The sequence below is a fragment of the Triturus cristatus genome, chromosome 12 (genome assembly GCF_964204655.1).
Source record: "Triturus cristatus chromosome 12, aTriCri1.1, whole genome shotgun sequence".
In the NCBI taxonomy this organism is placed as follows: Eukaryota; Metazoa; Chordata; class Amphibia; order Caudata; family Salamandridae; genus Triturus; species Triturus cristatus.
Genome location: NC_140595.1, coordinates 808157718 through 808179393, shown reverse-complemented (window position 1 = coordinate 808179393; position 21676 = coordinate 808157718). Strand labels below are relative to the sequence as shown.

The 21676-nt window shown below is 51.4% G+C and overlaps 2 protein-coding genes across 3 annotated transcripts in view; both read right to left on the bottom strand.

The window, feature by feature from the left end:
• The window catches only part of EPHB4 (EPH receptor B4), a 110242-nt gene that overhangs the window by 48032 nt on the left and 40534 nt on the right, over positions 1–21676 (bottom strand). For both annotated transcript variants that reach the window (XM_085638733.1, XM_085638734.1), the window contains exons 2-3: positions 4291–4358; positions 2752–3433 (exon numbers count right to left, since the gene is read on the bottom strand). In XM_085638733.1, the coding sequence (XP_085494859.1) occupies positions 2752–3433; positions 4291–4358 (750 nt within the window). The remainder of the gene's footprint in view (positions 1–2751; positions 3434–4290; positions 4359–21676) is intronic.
• Positions 5616–8179, bottom strand: LOC146782931 (uncharacterized). Its single transcript, XM_085638340.1, has 2 exons — positions 5827–8179; positions 5616–5736 (listed from the first exon to the last, which is right to left on the bottom strand). The coding sequence occupies exon 1, from the start codon at positions 8079–8081 to the stop codon at positions 5940–5942; it is 2142 nt and encodes a 713-aa protein (XP_085494466.1). The 5' UTR covers positions 8082–8179; the 3' UTR covers positions 5616–5736; positions 5827–5939.

Below are 21676 nucleotides of genomic sequence, written 5' to 3'. Positions count from 1 at the left end.
GCACTTCAGGGACGCCCGGCTCGGGTGAAAGGAGGGAGAGGGCGTGGCTCCCTGGCAGCTGCTCGGCTGGGAGGGGGATGCACGGAAGAGGGAGGCGGGCTCGATCCAAGCACACTTCTGTCTCTGTGTGTAATCCCTCTCCCGCCGTGCGTACAACACTCCTTCTGTCTCGTTCTCCCCCCCCCCCCCTTACAAGCGCCTTGAAGTTAAAGCCTGGTACCACGTGGCGCTATCCAAAGCTCTCCCTCCTTCACTCAGTACACCCCCCAGCCCGTCTAACCTGCCCCCCTCTCGCTGTCTCTTTCAGTCTCTCTCCCGTCTTGTTTCATACAGCTTTTTCCCGTAGGTCTCCATGCCCACCTCACTCTCTATTCCCTCCTCTCCTTTCTCTATACATCGCCCTCCGCCTCACCCCTCCCCCTCTCCGCCCATTGTTCGAGCCAGTGCATTTCCCACCCTTCCCAGGGCGTTTCTGAGATTTAATTTTAGCTCCACTCCCTGCCCCGCCCCCTCGTTTCCCTCAGCCCGGAAGAAGAACCGTTTCCTTGGAGCTGGGAAAATCTGCAGATTAATGGGCGGTTTCTGAATTCTGTCTCACCTGCAACGCGCCCCTCCCCCACTTCTAAGGGAATACCGCCCTGGAAGACAAGAAAGCGCCAAGGGGCCCTTCCCTTCTCCGCCACCTCCCAAAAACACAGAGATGAAATAGAAGTCAAAATGCAAGTTCCAACAGAACTGCATAGAACTGGTAAGCTTCGTAAACAGCCTGGGTCCGGCGAGCTTCGCTCACACAGGGGAGCGGAGACACATAGGACAGTCTGAACACAGCAATCTTCCCTAACACAGAGGAGCCGAGACACATAGGACAGCCTGGGCCCAGCAAGCTTCTCTCACATAGAGGAGCCGAGACACAGAGGGCAGCCTGGGCCCAGCAAGCTTCCCTCACACAGAGGAGCCTGGTCACACAGGACGGCCTGGGCCCAGCAGGCTTACCTCACACAGGAGCCAGGGCACACATGATAGCCTGGGGCCAGCAAGCTTCAATCGTACAGAGGAGTCGGGGCACACTGGACAGCCTGGGCCCAGCAAGCTTCCCTCACACAGAGGAGCCGGAGCACACAAGAGTAGCTGGGACACACACGATAGCCTGGGGCCAGCAAGCTTCAATCATACAGAGGAGTCGGAGTACACTGGACAGCCTGGGCCCAGCAAGCTTCGCTCACACAGATATGTCGGGGCACTCAAGACAGCCTGGGCCCAGGAAGCTTCAATCATACAGAGGAGCCAGGGCACACAGGACAGACCGGGCCCAGCAAGCTTCTCTCACGAAAGAGCCGGGGAACACAGAACACCCTCGGCCCAGCAAGCTTCTCTCATACAGTAGCTGGGGCACACAAAACAGCCTCGGCCCAGGAAGCGTCCCTCACACAGAACAGGCAGGAAACAAGAAGCTTTAGTCACATGAAACACACACAGAACAGTCTAGCACTGCAAGATTACTTCAAACAAAATAGTCTGTCCACAGCAAGCTTCCATCACACAGCAAGCTTCAATCACACAGAAGAATTTCGAAACAGCAAGCTTTGTTCACACAAAAGAGCATGCACAGAGCAAGCTTCACTTATACAATAGTAGGCAACAGAAAATAAAGTAAAAGGTATGCTTTAATCATAGATGAGTTTGGGAAGCAAATCTCTCATTTGAAACAAAATACAGGGCAAATGTCCGCACACAACATAGTAATCTTAACGCAACTTTCCCCTTTTGCAGAATGACTTGGACAGGAAAATGATGCCCTAACAGCTAGAGTGCCAGAACGTTAAAAAAAGAAAACACACAAGACAAAGTGGGCAGAGCAGGCGTCAAGGAAATAAAACAGGTCAGCCGTGCAAGACTCCTTCTTACATACAGCATAACTGCACGGCATGCTCAGAGCAGCTCCTTTAGGGCAAGTCTCCGAACCCATCTAGAAGCAGACAGAGCGAGCTTCCCTCACATAGAACATCATGACCAGGGCAAGCTGACAATACAGCCAGGGCAAGTCACATATTGGACAGGGCAAGTTTCCTTAGCCAGACAACTGCAAGGGAGGACAGACTTCCTTTACAGAAAACAGCATGGGTAAGAAAAGCTTCCCTCATACAAACAGGACAAGTAAAGCAAGGGCCACGTCACTGAACACTTTCTTCAAGGCCAAGATTAGATATTAGACAACAGACCCATCCCTCAGGTTAGACTGATTTACGCTGTTCTAGTGTACGACAGAACAACACATACTTTTCGTAGCAGAAAGACCTGGCAGTCTATGGTTGTAAACAGCATACCTATCCCTCAGGTTACAGAATTTGGACTGCTACAGCATCAGGCCCAAGACAGCATAGCTACCCCTCAAGTTACACAGACTTTGGCCCACCACTGGAAGAGCATATAGGATTAGATCTCGGACAGCAGATCTATCACTCAGGTTACACCGATTTTGGACCACTTCTGCAAGAGCGTATAGGAATAGATCTCAGACAGCAGAGCTATCCCTCAGCTTCCACTTTACAGGCTTAGACATCAGAGCTCTAATACAGATGTAGTCTGTAGGCCGAGTCATAGGAGATATTCGTCAGGTTACACAAATCTTTTTGACTGAGCCTTTGCACAATAGTAGCTTTCGGTTTCATCTGAGGGCAGATTTTTACTGGCGCTACATTTAACCCCTCAACTTTATCCATCCCCAAGACCCAAAAGCACTCTCTGTCCTACCTTTGCACTTGGTGTTCTCCTCAGCAGCCTCGAAGCCAGGTGCGCAGGTGCAGTCAGTCATGGGCGGCTCGGCCCACTGCCCATCCTCTCGGCAGTACATGCCAACAGGCATGGTGGAGAGCTTGACGGTGTTGACTATGCAGCGGCCAGTCACTTGCTCCACCAGCCCACGCGGCACTGTTTCCTCGAAGAAGGTGAAGTTGACTGTGATGGCCGGACACTTCTTGTAGAAGACGCGGACAGACAGCAGTGCCATGCAGGATCCCTGGTCCTGGAAGGCCAGGTAGAGGCCTCCCTTCGACAATGGTCCCACCCGCAGCGTCTTGATGTTCACCTTGCCTGAGGCCTCCATGCCGGCGCGCTTGCGGGTCAAGAAGTCGGCAGCCACCGTATCCACCTTGACGTAAGGGTTCTCCATCCAACCAGGGAAGGTGGGCGTGGCCAAATCAGAGTCGGCTTCATAGTGGAAAAGGTTGAAGGTCTCCTTGCATGAGCGTGTCACCTTAGGGATGGACGAGCACTCCAGCATGGTGAACTTGACCTCAACGTAAAGCTGCGTTGCACCGCGCCGGGGTATATAGGTGGTGCGCAGCCAGTTGTTCTGGTTCTGCTTCTGCACGTTGCAGATCTCATAGGTCCGCACACTGGCCGCTTCCTCGTCCCGACCGCTCATCTCCTCCCACTGCGGACCAAGAAGGAGAAAGGTGGTTAGGAACCCATGTGTATCATGAACACTGGTGGACGGTGGACACTTTCTTGGCAGATCTACCTTCACTGCGTCTACCCTTGAATCTTTGCAAACTAAGGCGGCGTGTTTTCCTAAAGACCAGTCTATGATGAATGTACTGTCTGGGAAAACATTTACTAATCTCCTCTGGGTCTAGTTGACATTATTAACACCCAAGAAGAACCTTCAACCCATGCAACTAGCAGAAACCCAAGGGAGGCTTCCAACAACTGTGGGGGACATAATTATGGGGCTGCACGTCCATGAGGCAGAGCGGGAAAGCAGTATAAGCCCGCTTCGTGCACTTGACGCATGAAGTATGATATGTTCTATACATGCCCAATCTTCATGCTTTTTACTCCATGTCTTGGCGTTATTTAACGTAGACTAACCTCTGTACCTACCCATAGCTTGTTAAAGACAAGAGGACAAACCTCATATAGGGCAACACCAAAAAACAATATGGAGGACATCAGGGTGCCAGGCTGCTATTATATTGAACTAGAGGTGGGTGTAGGCTGCTACCCCACGGGTGGCATTTTTAAAAATCGTCTCTTACCTCGAACAGGACACTGAGATCTTTCTAACCAATGCAGTACGTACGCTACACTCTAATTCCGGACCCAGCAAGTGTCTTCCCCATGCTTCAGACTTCAATGGCTTTCTTTCTTCTCCAGACAAAAGACAGATCTCTCCTATTGGCCTCAAACAATGGGCTTGCCTGTTACTGACTCCAGACTGACGCCCCTACGTGCTAGTCCTCAAACCATCAGCTTACTAAAGTTCAGCACTTCGTGCCCAACAACACTCACCCCGTCCACTTTGGGGTACGTCTCCCACTTCAGGTCAGCTGTTGCCAGCTTGGTGTTCATGAGAGTCTCTGGAAGGAAAGAAGAGGAAAGGTCAGAGGTCAAAGTTTACAAGCAATGTCACTGTAGTCACAGACTGCTCTTTGTACAATACAGTTCCCATTCCTGCACAGGACGCTTTTTCTAAACCCCTCCCCTTCCCATGTATGTCCAGATCTGAATAATAAATCAGTGCAGATTCAGGTCAAAAACATCCCCAAAATGGCCAGCCAGATAGTTGCTAATACAGCTGGCTCCTTGCAAACAAAGATGGCTGACAAGATTGTGTTCTACTAAGATGGCTGCCAAGACATTTGCCAAGAGTGGTGGTCATTAAACTCTTCAAACAAATACGGTTGAAAAGACCAACACAACCAACAGTGGCAACCCAAAAACACCAGCCCACACAGGTGACAGTTAACATAGTCAGCATTATAGCAGTGAACAACACGCCTGGATAAAATGAACGACACCAAGACTCTTGCCAACAGAGATAAAAGTCAAGCTCCTCAACAGTAAAGACCGTCAATAAAATTCTTGCCAACTACGATGGGCAGAAAAATACTTGAAAAAAGCAAATAGCCATCAAGACCATCAGGAGTAAAGATTGACACCATCAAGTTCATCAGCAATAAAGATGCCACTATCAAAACCATCAGACGCAAAGATGGCACCATCAAGTGCATCAGCAGTTAAGATGGCCGTCATCAAAACCATCAGACGCAAAGATGGCCACCATCAAGTGTATCAGCAGTAAAGATGGCCGCCATCAAGTGTATCAGCAGTAAAGATGGCCGCCATCAAGCCCATCAGACGTAAAGATGGCCACCATCAAGTGTATCAGCAGTAAAGATGGCCGCCATCAAGCCCATCAGACGTAAAGATGGCCGCCAAGTTCCTCACTAACCAAGATAGATGCCAGGAATTTAAAATTCATAGACAATACACACTTTGTCTTCCTAGAAACAGAGAACCTGTTGGAACCCTACGCCCCCAGAAACTGGCTTTAGCCTATGGAACGAAAAGTTTCTTACCTGTCGGTGTAGTTTTGCAGCTTGAAGATCTTTCTGGATTCACTATGCTGTGCATTATTCCGCGATCTTGTGGTTGGGTCCGGATTCGTAGTCTTTTCTTTGTTTTTTTTTTTTTTTTTTTGTAGCCCAGGTGGGCGGCGACGACCACCATTTGGTGCACCTTTCGTGACGTCGTCGTGCTTCCTGCGGAAGTCCCACCTTTGGGGCGCCATCTTCGGGTTCTTTTTTCCCTTTTTTTTTTTTTTTTTTTTTTTTCTACCCTAGGCGATTGCTTAATCCTTTTGTCCATTTTCTGAACGTTTCCATTTCTTTGATCTTTTCCATTTCACCCCCTCTTCCTCCAGCCTCATCTTCCTGGCGGAGGTGGGTGGGTTCGCTAGTGAATCCAGAAAGATCTTCAAGCTGCAAAACTACACCGACAGGTAAGAAACTATTCGTTTTGCAGCGTGAATCTTTCTGGATTCACTATGCTGTGCATCGATTTTGTAGCGGTTTTCCTAGTTCTGTGGCGGCTGGGTGGTAGATGAGCGTTGGTCGTTGAAAATGTGCTGAAGCACCTTCTGTCCGACCTGTGCTTCCTTATTCATCTGAATGTCCACGCAGTAGTGTTTCGTGAACGTGTGCACAGATGCCCAAGTTGCCGCGAGACACGTCCTGGATGGGCGTGTTCGCCAGGAAGGCAACGGTGGCCCCCTTCTTCCTTGTGGAGTGAGCCTGCGGCCCCTCCGCTAGCTCCTGTCCAGCCTGTTTGTGACAGAATTGAATAGTGAGGGCAATCCACCTAGCGATGGTGCCCTTAGTCACTGGTCTACCCATGAAGCTAGTAGCAAAGGACACAAACAGCTGCTTCGACTTCCTGAGTTCCTTGGTTCTTTCAATGTAGTGCATCACCGCTCTTCTGGCATCGAGGGTGTGCAGTGCCTTTTCTGCGTTTGTAGTCGGGTTTTGGAAGAAACTTGGTATCTGGATACTCTGATTCATGTGGAACGCCGACACTACCTTGGGCATGAAGTGTGGGTCCGTCCTCAGGACTACCCTGTCTTTGTGAATTTGAATGTAGGGTTCCTGTAGCGTTAGTGCCTGAAGCTCGCTCACCCTGCGTAGTGAGGTTATGGCCACTAGAAAGGCAGTTTTCATCGTCAACATTTGCAGAGTGGCCTTGTGAATGGGTTCAAACGGCACCTTCATGAGCTCCGTCACAACCACGTTTAAATTCCATGCCGGCGGCGGCAACCTTTTCGGGGGGGCCATTCTTTTGGCTCCCTCCATGAATCTCTTCACCACCTGCGAGGTGAAGAAACTTGTACCCTTCTCACCTCTGGTGTAGGCAACGATCGCTGCTAGGTGTACCCTTAGGGAGCTCGAGCAGAGGTTACTCTTTAGAAGGTGTGTGAGGTACCGCAGCACAGTTGAGTCTCTTGTCATTCTGTTTTGCAGGCCTTTTTTCCTGCACCACACCGTGAATCTTTTCCATTTTGCGCTGTAGCATTTTCTTGTAGTTGGTTTCCTTGCCTCCCGTATCACTCGCATAGTGCTCTGAGGCAACCTTAGGTGTGCGAACTCTAGGTCTTCAGGAGCCATGCTGCCAGGTTGAGGGTCTCTGGCTCTGGGTGCAGGACCTCCCCGTTTTGCATTGAGAGCAGGTCTTTTCTCCTCTCGAACCTGTATGGATTGCCTTGCGCCATTTCTTGAATTTGTGAGAACCATGTCTGCCTCGCCCACTGCGGAGCCACTAGGATTAGAGTCATGTTGCTGGTCCTGCACTTGTTGAGCACTGTGTGCAACAGGGGTATCGGTGGAAAGGCGTAGGCAAATGTCCTCGACCAGCTTATCCATAGGGCATTCCCCTGGGATTGCTGATCTGGTTCCCTGGACGCGAAGCTTTGGCATTTTGCATTTTGGCGTGTTGCAAATAGGTCTATTGTGGGAGTTCCCCATCTCCGGAAAAGCTTCTTCGTTTCCTGGCCATTGAGCTCCCACTCGTGAGATGCAGAGGTCTGCCTGCTTAGCCAGTCTGCCTCCACATTGTCCTTCCCCGGTAGGTGAATTGCCAGTAGATCTATCCTGAGAGGTATGGCCCATCTCCAAATCTCCTGAGCCAGAGAGGAGAGAGGGAACGACTGTGTCCCCCCCCTGTTTGTTGATGTAGAACATTGCCGTGGTGTTGTCTGTTTGAACCAACACCCTCTGGTTGAACAGGTGCCTCTGGAATGCCTTCAGGGCTAGTAGGATTGTCTTCAACTCGAGGTAATTGATATGGCGAACCGCATCTGCTGGAGCCCACAGACCCCTCACTCTGAGGTTGTCCATGTGTGCCCCCCATCCCTTTTGCGATGCGTCCGTGGTAATGGTCATTGTTGGGTTTGGTGGTGTCAGGCTTCTCCCTGCTGTCATGTTGTCTCTGTTCCACCAAGTTATCTCCTCCTGCACTGCGTGCGTAACAACCACTAGATCCTCCCAACTTCCGTTTGCTTGTGACCATTGCTGTTGTAGCCATTCCTGGAATGGTCTCATGTGCAAGCGTACATTCGGCACTAGCTGGATACACGACGCCATCATCCCCATCAATTTGCTCACCGCCCTCACTGTCAGAGCTCGCCCCTTCTGGTAGAGCCGCGTCTCCTTCAGTAGGGCATCTGTCCTCCTGTCGCTGGGCACCACGGTGCCGCTCAGAGAGTTGATTTTTGCCCCCAGGAAAATCTTCACCTGCTCCGGTTCCATCGACGACTTCCCCCAGTGGATTGAGAACCCCAGGTTCGTGAGAGTGTCTGTTACGCGTTTTGCGTGCGTTGCGCACTTTTCGCGCGAGTTTGCCTTGACCAGCCAGTCGTCTAAGTAGGGGTAGACGTGTATCCCCTGCTTTCGTAGGTGGGCCGCGACCGCCGACAGGCATTTTGTAAAAACCCTTGGTGCTGATTTTAATCCGAATGCCAGGGTTGTGAACTGGTAGTGTTCCTGGTCGATGTTGAACCTTAGAAGTCCCTTGTGTCTTCTGTTTACTGGGATGTGCAGGTAGGCATCTTTGAGGTCCACGGTGACCATGAAGTCTCCGTGTCTTATTTGGGGCAGCACCTCCTGCAGCGAAGTCATCTTGAACCTTTGCGTTCTGACGAACTTGTTTAGGTATCGCAGGTCTAGGATGGGTCTGAGGCTCCCGTCTACCTTCGGGACCACGAAGTAGTTTGAGTAGACCCCCTTGTTGCGTTCTCTGAATGGCACTGGCTCTATGGCTCCTTTTTGTAGAAGCTTCCGTGTTTCTTCTCTGAGTAGGGTCAGTTCTTGGCCCGATCTTTGCCTTCCCCTTGGCTTCCTGTTTGGCGGTTTCCTTTCCAAATCTACGCAGTACCCGTACTGCATGATGTTCAGTATCCACTTGTCTGTGGTTATACGCTGCCACTCGTGAAGGTAGAGTCTCAACCTTCCGCCTACTGGTGTTGTATGCTCGTAGGCTTCTAATCCTCCTCTCCCCCTCGATGTTACTGTTTCGCGCCTCACCCTTGGGGGCATGTCGAGGGTAGGCGTCCTCCTGCGTGCAGAGTCACTTTGATGAGGGCTGCTCCCCCCCTCTCCTTCTCTGGCCACGTCCGTTCCCTCTCCCGCGAAAGGACTGGCCCCGGGGCTGGTACTGCCAGTTTTGCTTCTGCTGACCCTGTCCGTGACCTCACCCTGCTGACCCTGCTGGAACGTCTGGTGCGACGGGCCCTGTTGGTTTCCTCCCCTACCGTAGGGTCTCCTTGAGGGGTTGCCTCGCCTCATTCCCCTCTGCTGTAGGGCCCCCATGGACCTCGCCGTTTCGTTATCCCTTTTTAGCTGGGTGAGCTTCTCGTCAACTGTTGCTCCGAATAGTGTCTCTCCGTTGAAGGGGGTGCTAAGGATGTTGTTCTGCACCTCCGGTTTGAATCCCGAGATTCTTAACCATGCATGCCTTCTCTCGGTGACCCCTATGGCCATGAGTCTTGCTGAAGTCTCTGCTCCGTCCAACGCTGTCTTTATGCAGGAGTTGGCGATGTTTTTGCCTTCATCAACTAGGTGTGAGGCTCTCTGGCGGTATTCTTCGGGGAGATGCTTTACTAGCTCTCCCATCTCGTCCCAGTGCTGGTACTGGTGTCTATTGAGGAGAGCATTGGAATTCGCCATGCGCCAGTGCATAGCGGCGTTCCTCTCGACCTTTCTTCCTGTGAGGTCTATCCTCCTGCTCTCTTTATCTGGTGGTGGGCCCGAGGTTGCTGGTACGTTGGCCCTTCTCCTGGCCGTGGACGCTATGATGGAGTCTGCGGTCACGCTACCTTTGATGTAAGGGGGGTCGAGGGAAGAGTGCTTATACTTCTTCTCAGTCCTGGGAGTGATCGACCGGCAGGTCGCTGGTTCCTTGAAGGCGTCTCTCCCCTGATTCATCACGCTTTGAAGCATGGGGAGGAACTGGCTCCTCGTCTGGATGGGGAGCAGGGTCTCGACGAGAAAATCGGCTTTCGGCTTCTCTTCGTCGAGTTTGACGCCGAAGGCTGTCGCTGCGCTCCTGACCACCATATTGTACACCCCGATGTCGTCGGGTGGCGAAGGCCTCGAAGGGTACGTGTCCACGGACTCCTCCGGGTTCTCGGTGTCGAGATCCTGCCATTCAATCTCGTGGCTGGTCGATGGTGCCGAGCCGTAGACCGACTGTTGGTCTTCTTCCTCGGCTTCCTCTTCATAATACGTCTCGTCTTCCTCTTCGAGATCCCTCATCAGTCCCTCGGTGTCGAATTCTTCCTCGACCTCGACGACGTCCGCCGATGAAATCGTTGGAATCTTGAATTCCTTCATCTTGGCGTCAAACTCCTTCTTCCTTTGAAGGATGTTCTCCATTTCGGCCTCGAGCCGCCTTTTCTTCTTCTCCATCTCGGAGATGCTTTCGGCGTCGACCGCGGATCTTTTCGTCGAAACTTGCGTCGACGTCGACCGTTCTTTCAGTGTCGATCGGGCCGCTCCCTGGGTTGTCTTCGACGACCCTTGCCTTTCGGCGTCTTTCGGCACCAGGGAGTCCTTCTCTAAGGATCCGCTCGGCCTCTTGTCCATGGTTCCCCCTTTGGTCGTCGAAATTTTCGGCGCCGGGGCTCCCTTCGTGGACTTAGACTCAGATTTTTTCGAGTCACCCTCGTGTTTTCGAGGTACTTTCTGTTTTTCGCTCGACGATTCTCTTACCTCGTCTTCTTTTTTCTTGTCGGTCTCTACCACCGTGAAGTTTTCGGCTGTCCCGGCGACGTTGTCCTCGTCGTCCGAGGAGAGGCCCAGATCGTAGAGCGACGGGGCCTTACCCTTGCCATCCATGCTGGCGTTGGCTCTTCTCTGCCGATTTCTCACCCTGAGCGTCTTCGGCGCGAAGGCTGAGCAGGCGTTGCAGTCCTTACTCTGGTGTTCGACCGGTAGGCAGAGGTTGCAGACTGGATGCTGGTCCTTCTGCGCGAATTTGTGGTGGCAGTTTGGGCAGAACTTGAATGGCGTCTTGTCCATTGCGCTCAGGGCCTCTGAGTGCGCATTCTCCCAGGTCGTCGAAGAAAAAGGGCGCTGAACCTCCTTTCTTCGCGCTGCTGATGAAATAACCTCCTTTCCTGTGAAACTCCGATGTATTTTTCGACGAAACTCGCTTTTCTTTCTTCTTTCTTCGGTTGTAACTCTGGAGCTTCTCGATGACGATCCAGACCCAACGGCGGAAAAAAGAATCTGAAGATGGCGCCCCAAAGGTGGGACTTCCGCAGGAAGCACGACGACGTCACGGAAGGTGCACCAAATGGTGGTCGTCGCCGCCCACCTGGGCTACAAAAAAAAAAAAAAAAAAACAAAGAAAAGACTACGAATCCGGACCCAACCACAAGATCGCGGAATAATGCACAGCATAGTGAATCCAGAAAGATTCAGGCTGCAAAACTGGTGTATTGTTCCATAGTTGACCTGGGAGATAATGAGAGATAAGAGACTGATCAATCATCAAAAGCAGTCATTGGATGAGGCACTGGGTCAGGGACTGGAGAACCAAAGTCTTGCTGCTGCTGGGCACATGGAAAGAGAACTATTGATGGACGGAATGCAGAACAAATCAAAACATTCACCCCCAGACAAGAGATCTGGGCACATGGAAAGCACTGACCATCGACAACTGTCCCGAGAGCCGGGGAAAACCCTTCAAGAAGGTTCTAATCCACAAACGGGTAAGTCTATCTGCTCCAATGATATGGGCTGACCCTGCCCCAGTCCCACCTGCGTTCAGAAGCCACTGCCTACAAGTCACCTGATTTCCATCCATGCCAGTCCATCAACAGCGGCATCCACCTTAACACCCAGGCACTTTACACTAACAAAGTTTGCATGAACATTTGCATGTGTTCTCTTTGCTTCGAACGCAGACCTGTGCACACACACCTGCCCAGAGGGGTTCACAGACAGGACATGAAAAGAAGATTCCTCTGTTTGCCGCAAACTTTGTATACCCTGTTTCTTAGCAGCCATGGGGAAAGCACACCAGCCATCGGAACACATGTACACAACCCAACAACACACTCCAAGCATGAGTGAGATGGCAAGCCCCAGGATGGATGAAACGACCAGGCTGACCTGTGCAAAATGGAAGTTAGTGGGATGTATCATCGCCTCTCGAGCAAGTTCTGAGATCTGCGAAGACAGAAAGACTGAAATCCCTTTTAAAGAGTCCCAGGCTTGTTAAACAAGATATGTCACTGGAGACAGGCACTTTTCCAGAGGGAAAAAAACAACATAATCTTCATGAGCTCTGGGTTTATTTTATGGAGGTTCAAGATGTTCCACTAAGTGTCCAATAGCGATTTTCTGAATATTTACATCTGAACAGCCCAGGAAACCAAGGAACCGGCTTTAAGACACTTTAACAGCAGACAGAAGCAACAGAGGGTGGCACAGGGGTTTAGAAGGGCAGTACATCAGATCAAAGGGATAATATTCAGGGATGACACAAAAAGCTCCTTTTAAAAAGGTGTCGTCCCTGCTGGGCCACAGGAAGCATAGCAATTGTAGGACAAAGGAGGGCGCCAGGCAGCCATTTTGAAACAGGATTCCAAGGCTCCAATGAGGGCTCGACCACCGGAAAACATGGCGGCAAATTTACATTTGTCTACACCTGTGAAGCCCTTCAAGCGCAACGGCCAGCATGTCAGAGACCCTGTACCAAGGCGCTTTAGCACCAGGGGGCTTCTATCTAGGCGCCACAGTTCCAGAAGGACTTCCTCTTCGTTAAACTCAACGCTGCAAGAGCTGGGCACTGAACAAGAAAAGAAAAGTAATTTTGAGTCCCAGGACTCAGTACCATTACAGTTACAGTGAGTAACCGGAACACATCTTGTTCACAGCACTTAGAAAAGGCAGTAGTGCGGTGTGAAGCGATATGAACAAGTTAGTACTAAACATTTAAAAAGCGACGGGCATGACTGGTACTAGCTTGTTTCATCTTCTGAAGAAAACAGCCAACCACGAAAGACATTCTGAATTGTGGCTTTGATGATATTTTGACACGGGGGGGGGGGGGGGGGTTAACTTTGTTGGCAACGGATGTGCCAGGGGGCAGCATGGGCAATTGCATACCTTCCCCATTGGATATCGAAAATGGTTCATGTGCCCGGCATGGTCTGTGCCTGTGGGCGCAGGGGTGCTGAGGCCTGGCGTGCGGGCTCCCGAGGGGGGGCCGAGCACAGGGACCTGCCGTGGAGCGAACCCCAGCGCCGGGACTCAAAGTTTCAGCCAAATCGGCAGAAAACAGACTGCAGACTTTTAACCCGGGGCGCAGGGGGCGGTGAGGTTGGCAGCTGGAAGGTTTCAGGAACGGAAGGCAAATTGGTCCCCACCGCAGAATGTGCGAAGGGCGGTGCCAGGGGGCACAGCCTTTTCACATTACAGTAATGAGCACGTTTCAGAGGACGAGGGAACAATGACACAGCCTGGGTAGCCGCCTGGGCGACTTTACTAGTCAAACAGTAACCGCGGAGCCGGCGGGGCATTCCGCGGAGCTGGTGGGGCATTCCGCGGAGCCGGTGGCCCGGGTGTTCCGCGGACCCGGCGGGGCATTCCGCGGAGCCGGTGGGGCATATGTCAGAGCCAGAGGGGCGTTCCGCGGAGGGGTCCGGTACGTTCCACTACCACACCAAGGGCAGTGACCTCATGCCCATCACCACCTGGGGCTGAAAACCCCCAGCACCTCCTTGCGAGTCACGTGGCCTGTTAGTTATATTGTTATCGTGTCCTGTTTTCCGGATTGTTTCCTTGGTCTTCATACCAAAATTCGATCCAATGATAAAGAGAGAAAAAAGTCCTTTAGCTATAATTGTTATAAATTGTATACTTTTATTTGGTGATTTGCAGGATTTTCTGCTTGACTTTGGCTCAGTACTTTTTGTCAGCCAACAGGTGTTCACCCCTGACCTTGCCTGAGCGGCCGGGCCCTTCTCAAGGTTCTACTCACCCCTTGGGCGTTAGATCAATGAATAGCGCCCTCTACAGTTTGATTCTGCCATACTTCCGTGTTGGGAGACCGCTCCCTGAGGTAACTCCGGTCCTAAGTTCCCTGTGCCCGGGTCCAAGACCAGTCTTGGAACCGGGCAGGAGGAACTTACAGCCTTTAAAAAGAATACAAAATGTTTGGGATCCCTCTGAACTCCGAGTGTCCGAATGAAACCCTGCTGCTTCGAGAACAAAGTCTGTGGTGGACACAAGATTTCGCTCCAGCGCTGAAACAAGCATTGCCAAAGCCAACCTGTCTTGATTTGCCAATGTTGAGCAAGCACGCGGACAGCTCTGCTACCGCTAAGCTAGCCATTTTAAAAGTATGGGAAGCAATTAAAACTTTGCTTGAACAATTACTTTAAAAATAAATCTGCATGCCATGCAGCAGAATGTGAGCCATGTTACAAGTGAGGAAAAATCATATTTAACCTGAAAACTCTCCGGCCGTTGAATTACACAATAAAAGTGGGATTGGACTTGCTATAAATCCCCAATGTTACTACAGTTTTTTTTTTAACTTTTTAAATAACTTGCACTGCCACAGATTATGTTCCAACATCTCAACTCCACCCGCACCACAATTGCACATATAATCCTTAGCTGTCCACCCCCCTTTGACACTTTTGAGGTCTACAATTCATAGGATCAGTTTTCATAAAACTTTCCTGTGAACAGAATACTTTAGGGGTAGTAAAAACATAGGATTTTGAAAGGCACATTTTTGCAAAGGACGCACTCTGTGCCTTTGCAAGGCTTGCCATCCGTGCAAGATAGCGTCACCTGCAGATGACATTTTTGCATAAAAAGGTTTTTCAGTGATTTTTTCTCCCTACAAAATCAAAACCTTTTTACAGTAAATGCAGTCACTGTGATTTTAAAACACATATATATAAATAAAACTTTCCAGATGTTGGCAAGAGCCAACCATTCCCATTCCGTACAACAACAGTTCTAGTTATGTATTTGAATTTTTGGTGTGCCTTCCTGACTGAACGGGTGGATTGTGGTAATACATACGCAAATTACTAATTTTTCATAGTTATAAATTGGCTTAAAGCTTTGCATACCTTTCTTAATGTAGTTTTGTGTATTTGATATACAATATTCCCATTTTCAATGATCTCATATATCTAAGATCTCTATAGAATTTCCACTCAGACCCTTACATATCAGAAAGTATATTACATTACATTCCATCATTATATTACACTTATAACAATTTTAACTAAAGAATCTCTTGTGCTCATGGACGTGCCACTACCTTGCGCTCTTATACCTGAACCAATGAGAGATAGGTATAGAAACTAGAGGTGGACAAATAAAAATGTTCCACTTCACAAAGTTATGAAAGATGGGCGCTCGGCTCACGGCACAGCTTTCAGCACAAAAAAATGTTTTTCAAGTAGACATTCTCACATAAAACCTTTTACGCCCGAGATGTTTCGTACAATAAACAACTCTTGCTGTGTTCTTTACTCACAAAACCTGGTTTGGGCAATGTTTGTACCGTCTTTAATGCAGCATTAAGGGGCCACATACATAGCAAACATTGTAATTGTAATTGTATAGCACTTACTAGCCCTGACGAGGCGTCAAAGCGCTTTTAGGTGAGTATCACGCTACTTCAGAACCCAAAGAGGATTAGTGGTGGGTTAGTATAGGGAAATATGTTAATTTGAGCGGTGAACATGTTGTGCCATACAATACATCCACAAGATGCTTTGTTGAGATCAGGCCATAAGTGCCTCCCTTCAGAAAGGGCATCAGAGGGAGCCCTCAACCCCCAAAGAGAAGCTCCAATCTCTGTGCCCAGCACTACTCTGCCACGAGGCAGACATCTCACCGCAATGCGAGCCCCACAGCACAAAATGGCGGCAAGATGGCTCATGGGACACGGTGTGAACAAGGACGCACCCGAGAGGGCACGGAAAATGCTGGCCAGCCTCGGTGCCCGAGACGGCCGTGCTTCAGGGCACAAGTTGTTTGCTGTCTGTGTGGCACAGATGCGTCGTGCACGATTGGTTCACAAGCCCAGGTGACTGCACCAGTGTAACCCAACCATCGCAGGTGAGGTTTTCTCTCAAACCACAGGCCCGCAGAAGGTCTCTGCCAGCTTCCTCAAATGTCACCATCAAGTGGTTTCACCTGGGCATCCTTTGTGAGGGAGAAAAGGGCGCTCCGGACGAGCCACTGCGGATTATGCATCTTAATGACTGTATCGTAATTATCGGGTCACGATCCTCGGGCGGTTAAGAAGCCGACAGGTGGTCAGGGGTTTGTTTTATGCCTCCAGAGTTCCTCTGATGGCCGACCAGTCTTTGACCCCCTCTCTACCCGCAGGTGGCCCCCTGACTATTGGTTGGGACACAGAGTCTGAAACCAGAAATGCCGAGTTCCAAACCCAGCAGGGCAATTTCTAAACCGTGATCCTGGGCACATCACCCCTTTGCCCTGTGCGTCAGATGCCTCCTAATAGGTCAACAATGGGGTAACCTAGCAACTGGTAAAGTGTGTATTATGGGATAGCCTCACCCCCATTCACAGTGCAGCTGGTTTACGCAAGCTTGGCAATTCATGTATCTGGTTAACTCCGCAGTTCCCACGCTCACTTGCTTTTTCGGGGGGGCCGGGGAATCCGTCAAAGAGACACGAGCTCCCCAAAGCCATTGCCAAGGCCGTGTCAGGGAGGCATTAGTCAGTTGGAACAGGAAGTGGCTGGAGGGACACAGAGGAGCCCTTTGTGCTCGTGCGCTTTGGAAGCCAGAAGGCCTGGGGTCTCCCCGGTGGGAGCACGGCCCGCCTGCTGCCACCCCAGCCCTTCTCTCCCGAGGACGGCCTGGCCGTGCCCAGCTTCTTGGGGCTGTGCCCTTTCCAGGGGTATGCGGTGATTCCCAACGCCTTGTGTGACGAACAGAGCGCGCTGTCACACCTGTAACTGTGGCCACCTTTATGTGCGGCAGAGACCGCCCCACCCGTGCCGTCGCCAGCACGTGGCTGCTTGTATGCAAGCATCAAGAGCTGATGTGGGAACAGGCGTGGTCATGCATGCATGCAGATAGCTGCCATCTTCGGAATGCCCCCATCATACAGTTTAAAACACTCTGCATGACGTGTAGGTAAAGCCCAGAGCTGACGAAAGCTGCCCATGGTGATGCATGCTGCTACTGAACATAAGATAAACTCTAGAGGCCACACACGCACAGCAGCAAGGAGGCCGCCTATGTGAATGGGCATCATGCCACTGACCATAACATAAACTCTGGAGGCCACTCACACACAGCAGCCAAGAGGCCACCTATGTAAATCGGCATCATACAACCAGCCGTGGTATGTGCTCTGGTGGGTCATACAGGAGCAGCAGAGAGGAACCCACGGCAATGGGCATCATACAACCAGCCGTGGTATGTGCTCTGGTGGGTCATACAGGAGCAGCAGAGTGAAACCCACGGGAATGGGCATCATACAACCAGGGCTCGAGTCGGGGTACCACGCGGGTGGACGGCGTCCCCCCACTTATTTTACCAGGTTTTTCCGGGTGGACGCCGTCCCCCCTGCCCAAAAGCTGGACAGCATTGTGTGAGCAGAGAGCCCGGGTGGGAGGGAAGTTTCCCGTAAATTACCAAAGATATGCTAATATTTGTAATTGGAGACTTTAAGAGGCACCGGTGGTGTGTGCAGGCTGGAGTGATTGGGAGGCGGAGCGAGCAGGCGTTGGCGGTTAACGCTTGGAATGTGTGTCCTTCTGTATCTTGTGCACTTTTGAGCACTTCGTTGTGCAACTGGGGCACCCCCTCGGGGGAGTGGGGGGGAGGGGGGGTTGCAAAGGACATCGAGGAACAGACCAGGGGTAGCAGTGCTGTGAAATGCCCCGTCATCTAAAGGCATATGAATACTCATGAGATTCCTGTTGTGACGTCACTTCCGGTGACAGCGTCCCCCCACTTCTTTTCATGAGATTCCTGTTGTGACGTCACTTCCGGTGACAGCGTCCCCCCACTTCTTTTTTTAGGACTTGTGCCCTGCATACAACCAGCCGTGGTATGTGCTCTGATGGGTCATACAGGAGCAGCAGAGAGGAATCCACGGCAATGGGCATCATACAACCAGCCGTGGTATGTGCTCTGGTGGGTCATGCAGGAGCAGCAGAGAGGAATCCACGGCAATGGGCATCATACAACCAGCCGTGGTATGTGCTCTGATGGGTCATACAGGAGCAGCAGAGAGGAATCCACGGCAATGGGCATCATACAACCAGCCGTGGTATGTGCTCTGGTGGGTCATACAGGAGCAGCAGAGAGGAACCCACGGCAATGGGCATCATACAACCAGCAGTGGTATGTGCTCTGGTGGGTCATACAGGAGCAGCAGAGAGGAATCCACGGCAATGGGCATCATACAACCAGCCGTGGTATGTGCTCTGGTGGGTCATACAGGAGCAGCAGAAAGGAACCCACGGGAATGGGCATCATAAAACCAGCCGTGGTATGTGCTCTGGTGGGTCATACAGGAGCAGCAGAGAGGAATCCACGGCAATGGGCATCATACAACCAGCCGTGGTATGTGCTCTGGTGGGTCATACAGGAGCAGCAGAAAGGAACCCACGGGAATGGGCATCATACAACCAGCCGTGGTATGTGCTCTGGTGGGTCATACAGGAGCAGCAGAAAGGAACCCACGGGAATGGGCATCATACAACCAGCCGTGGTATGTGCTCTGGTGGGTCATACAGGAGCAGCAGAGAGGAATCCACGGCAATGGGCATCATACAACCAGCCGTGGTATGTGCTCTGGTGGGTCATACAGGAGCAGCAGAGAGGAACCCACGGCAATGGGCATCATACAACCAGCCGTGGTATGTGCTCTGGTGGGTCATACAGGAGCAGCAGAAAGGAACCCACGGGAATGGGCATCATACAACCAGCCGTGGTATGTGCTCTGGTGGGTCATACAGGAGCAGCAGAGAGGAACCCACGGCAATGGGCATCATACAACCAGGTGCATGACTAGCGTTGGCAGCTGGATGTGCAGAACAAGTGCCTCAAACACTGACAAAACTGAGGTACTCATCTTGGAACGACTCCTTGCGGCAAACCCAACTTGGACCCTCACCCACGCCCAGGCACGGAACCTAGGCATCACACTCCACAGCAAGCTGACGAAGAGGAAGCAGATAAACACCTTCTTGTTTCCTCATCCTCCGCATGTTGAAGAAAATATTCAAATGGCTCCCAACCAACACCAGACGCACCGTCACCCAGGCACTCATTACCAGCCACTGGACTATGGCAACGCCCGCTACGTGGGGCTCACTGCACAACTTCCAAACAAACTCCAGACCATTCAGAATGCAGCAGCAAAGCTCATTCTCGACCTCCCAAGGCAAACCCACATCACCCCCCCCTCAAAGCACTACACTGGCTCCCCATCAACAAACGGTGCCCATTCAAACTACTGACCCACGCCTACAAGGCCCTCCACAACAAGGGGCCATCCTACCTCAACCACTGACTTGACTTTCACCAGCCTGTCGGACGGCTGCGCTCTGCGTCTCTCTCCCTGGCTCACACACCACGCATCCACAGAAGCAGACACGGCCGCCGCGCTTTCACCCACTGAGCTGCAAAGTCCTGGAACAACCTCCCACTCCAGCTCCGGACAGCTTCGACCCTGCAGGAGTTTAGGAAGGGTCTGAAGACGTGGTTGTTGGACAGACAGCTCTCAGCAGCAACTCTCACCCCCCCCAAGCGCCTCGATACCCTCACGGGTGATAAGCAGTGCTCTATAAATCTTGATGTGGTCATGCAGGCTCAGCAGAAAAGAACCCACAGGAATGGGCATCATGGAACCAGCCGTGGCATGTGCTCTTGTGGGTCTCACATGAGTGGCAGAGAAGAAACCCTTTGAATGGGAGATACTGGGTCTGGAAGAAGTCTCGTTATCTAAACTTGTAGAGAGACTTTGCTGGATGAGGAGCACGGCCGTGGTCCATCAAGGGTGCCAAGGGAGAAACTGGAACAAATGCTCCAACCCCAGGCACCTTCCAGGCCCAAAGAAGAACTTCACTTCAGGAAGGGGTCTATTACCCCCTCCGCGCTTCACCTGGACATCGGGGAAAAGGACTCAGAAGGAACCATCTACAGGCGGCAGGGCCACAAGACACAAACCAAGGGGCCTGATTTGCCTCCCCAAAGGCCAACTTTTAAACCATAGTCCGCACATGCAGAAGGAACCACCAGCAGGGAGCAATCACATGACCCCCAGAAAATATTTGTGGAAGACAGGAAGATCCCGATTCAGCTAATTTGACGGTCTCTGTGCTCTAGGAGAAATCTCTCTGGGGCCGCTCCCTCACCATGACTCTAAGACCGTGTAGAGCGCCAGTAGTGAGTGCACAGGGTCCAGAAGGAGCCCAGAGATAGAGAGGCTAAGGTGGACTCTCAGGGTCAATGGTGGGGCAGTGGGATTGTGGTGGTGGGTGCCGGGAACTTGTAGTAGGCCCTGGAGCTCGTGATAGGTGCCAAGAGCTAGTGGTGGGTTCTGAAGGATTGTGGTGGGTGCTGGGGCCATGTGGTCATTTCTGGGGGTGAGTGATGGGTGCTGAGAGCTTGTGATGGGTTCTGGAGGCCTGTGGTGTGTGCTGAAGGCTTGTGGTGGGTGCCGGGGGTCTATGGTGGCTGCTGGGGGCCTATGGTGCGTGCTGTGGTCTTGTGGTGGTTGCTGCGGGCCTGTGGTGTGTGCTGTGGTCTTGTGGTGGGTTTTGGGGCTTGCGGCAGGCGATGACGAACCTGGTAAGTGCTGACATCCAAGGTATTTGTTGAGGATCTGTAGTGCACCCTTCAGCTTTTAAGTGCTTGCATAGAGTATCTCCCTCCTCCTCCTGATGTGCTGAAGGCTGGTGCGGCTGCCTGTTCCAACACAAAGCCAGCTGTGCTTGCATCGCACCCCCAGCAGCTCTCCCGCCCCATTTCGCCAAGATCACCGGCACCACCTCAGTCTAGCCTTCTACCCCCTGCTTCAGTTTCGGCTCTCGCTTCACCCGTCCCAAGTCGGTCCTCTTCCGTAAAGTGATATCCGCCTCAGAGCCCGAGCGACGCAAAAAACAAAAAAATGGCGCTGCGCCAACCTCAGGTATCCAAAGAACAGAGGACTCATTGATCGAAAGGGCAAAAAAACAGAAAGACAAGCCAGCCGCAATTGCTTCGTATAAACGAATCCTATATTGTATTTTTGGAAAACAGCACCAATTAAGAAACATAATGTGGCACGCATCGAAATTTAACCCAGGTAAATAAGGTGAAAAAGAGGCCAAAACCCCTTCCAGCAGGGATAGCAGGTCCCGTCATCAAAATAAACATGTTTACTTGCTGTACCTATTGATTCATTTATGTAGCGGAGCATACTAGAAAAAAGCTTGGAAGCCCCTTTGCACTTTCTAAAGAAATAAGAGCATTTGTTACAAGGAGCCCATGAGTATACGGTAGGAGATGCATTACAAAAGAGAATCACAAGGGGAAAAAATGCAAACAAAGACAAACAAATGGGGAAAATACAAATTCAGGGAGGGGGGGCAGATGGAAGTTGGCACAGGGGAGCTAAAACGAGAACATGTCATGTTTTTACACTTTTGTCCAGTGGGCTTGTGTGAAGCCAAGAAAAGAGCGGCAAGAAAGAATATACCTGACGTCTTCGGTAATGTTCGGGGGTCAATGGTGGAGGGGGAGGGGAGCAGCAGAAACAAGGTAGGGTGGCAGAGACAGTAGAAGTCAGAGGTCAGTGAACGGGCTGACAGACACAGATGACGGTCTATACCTTTG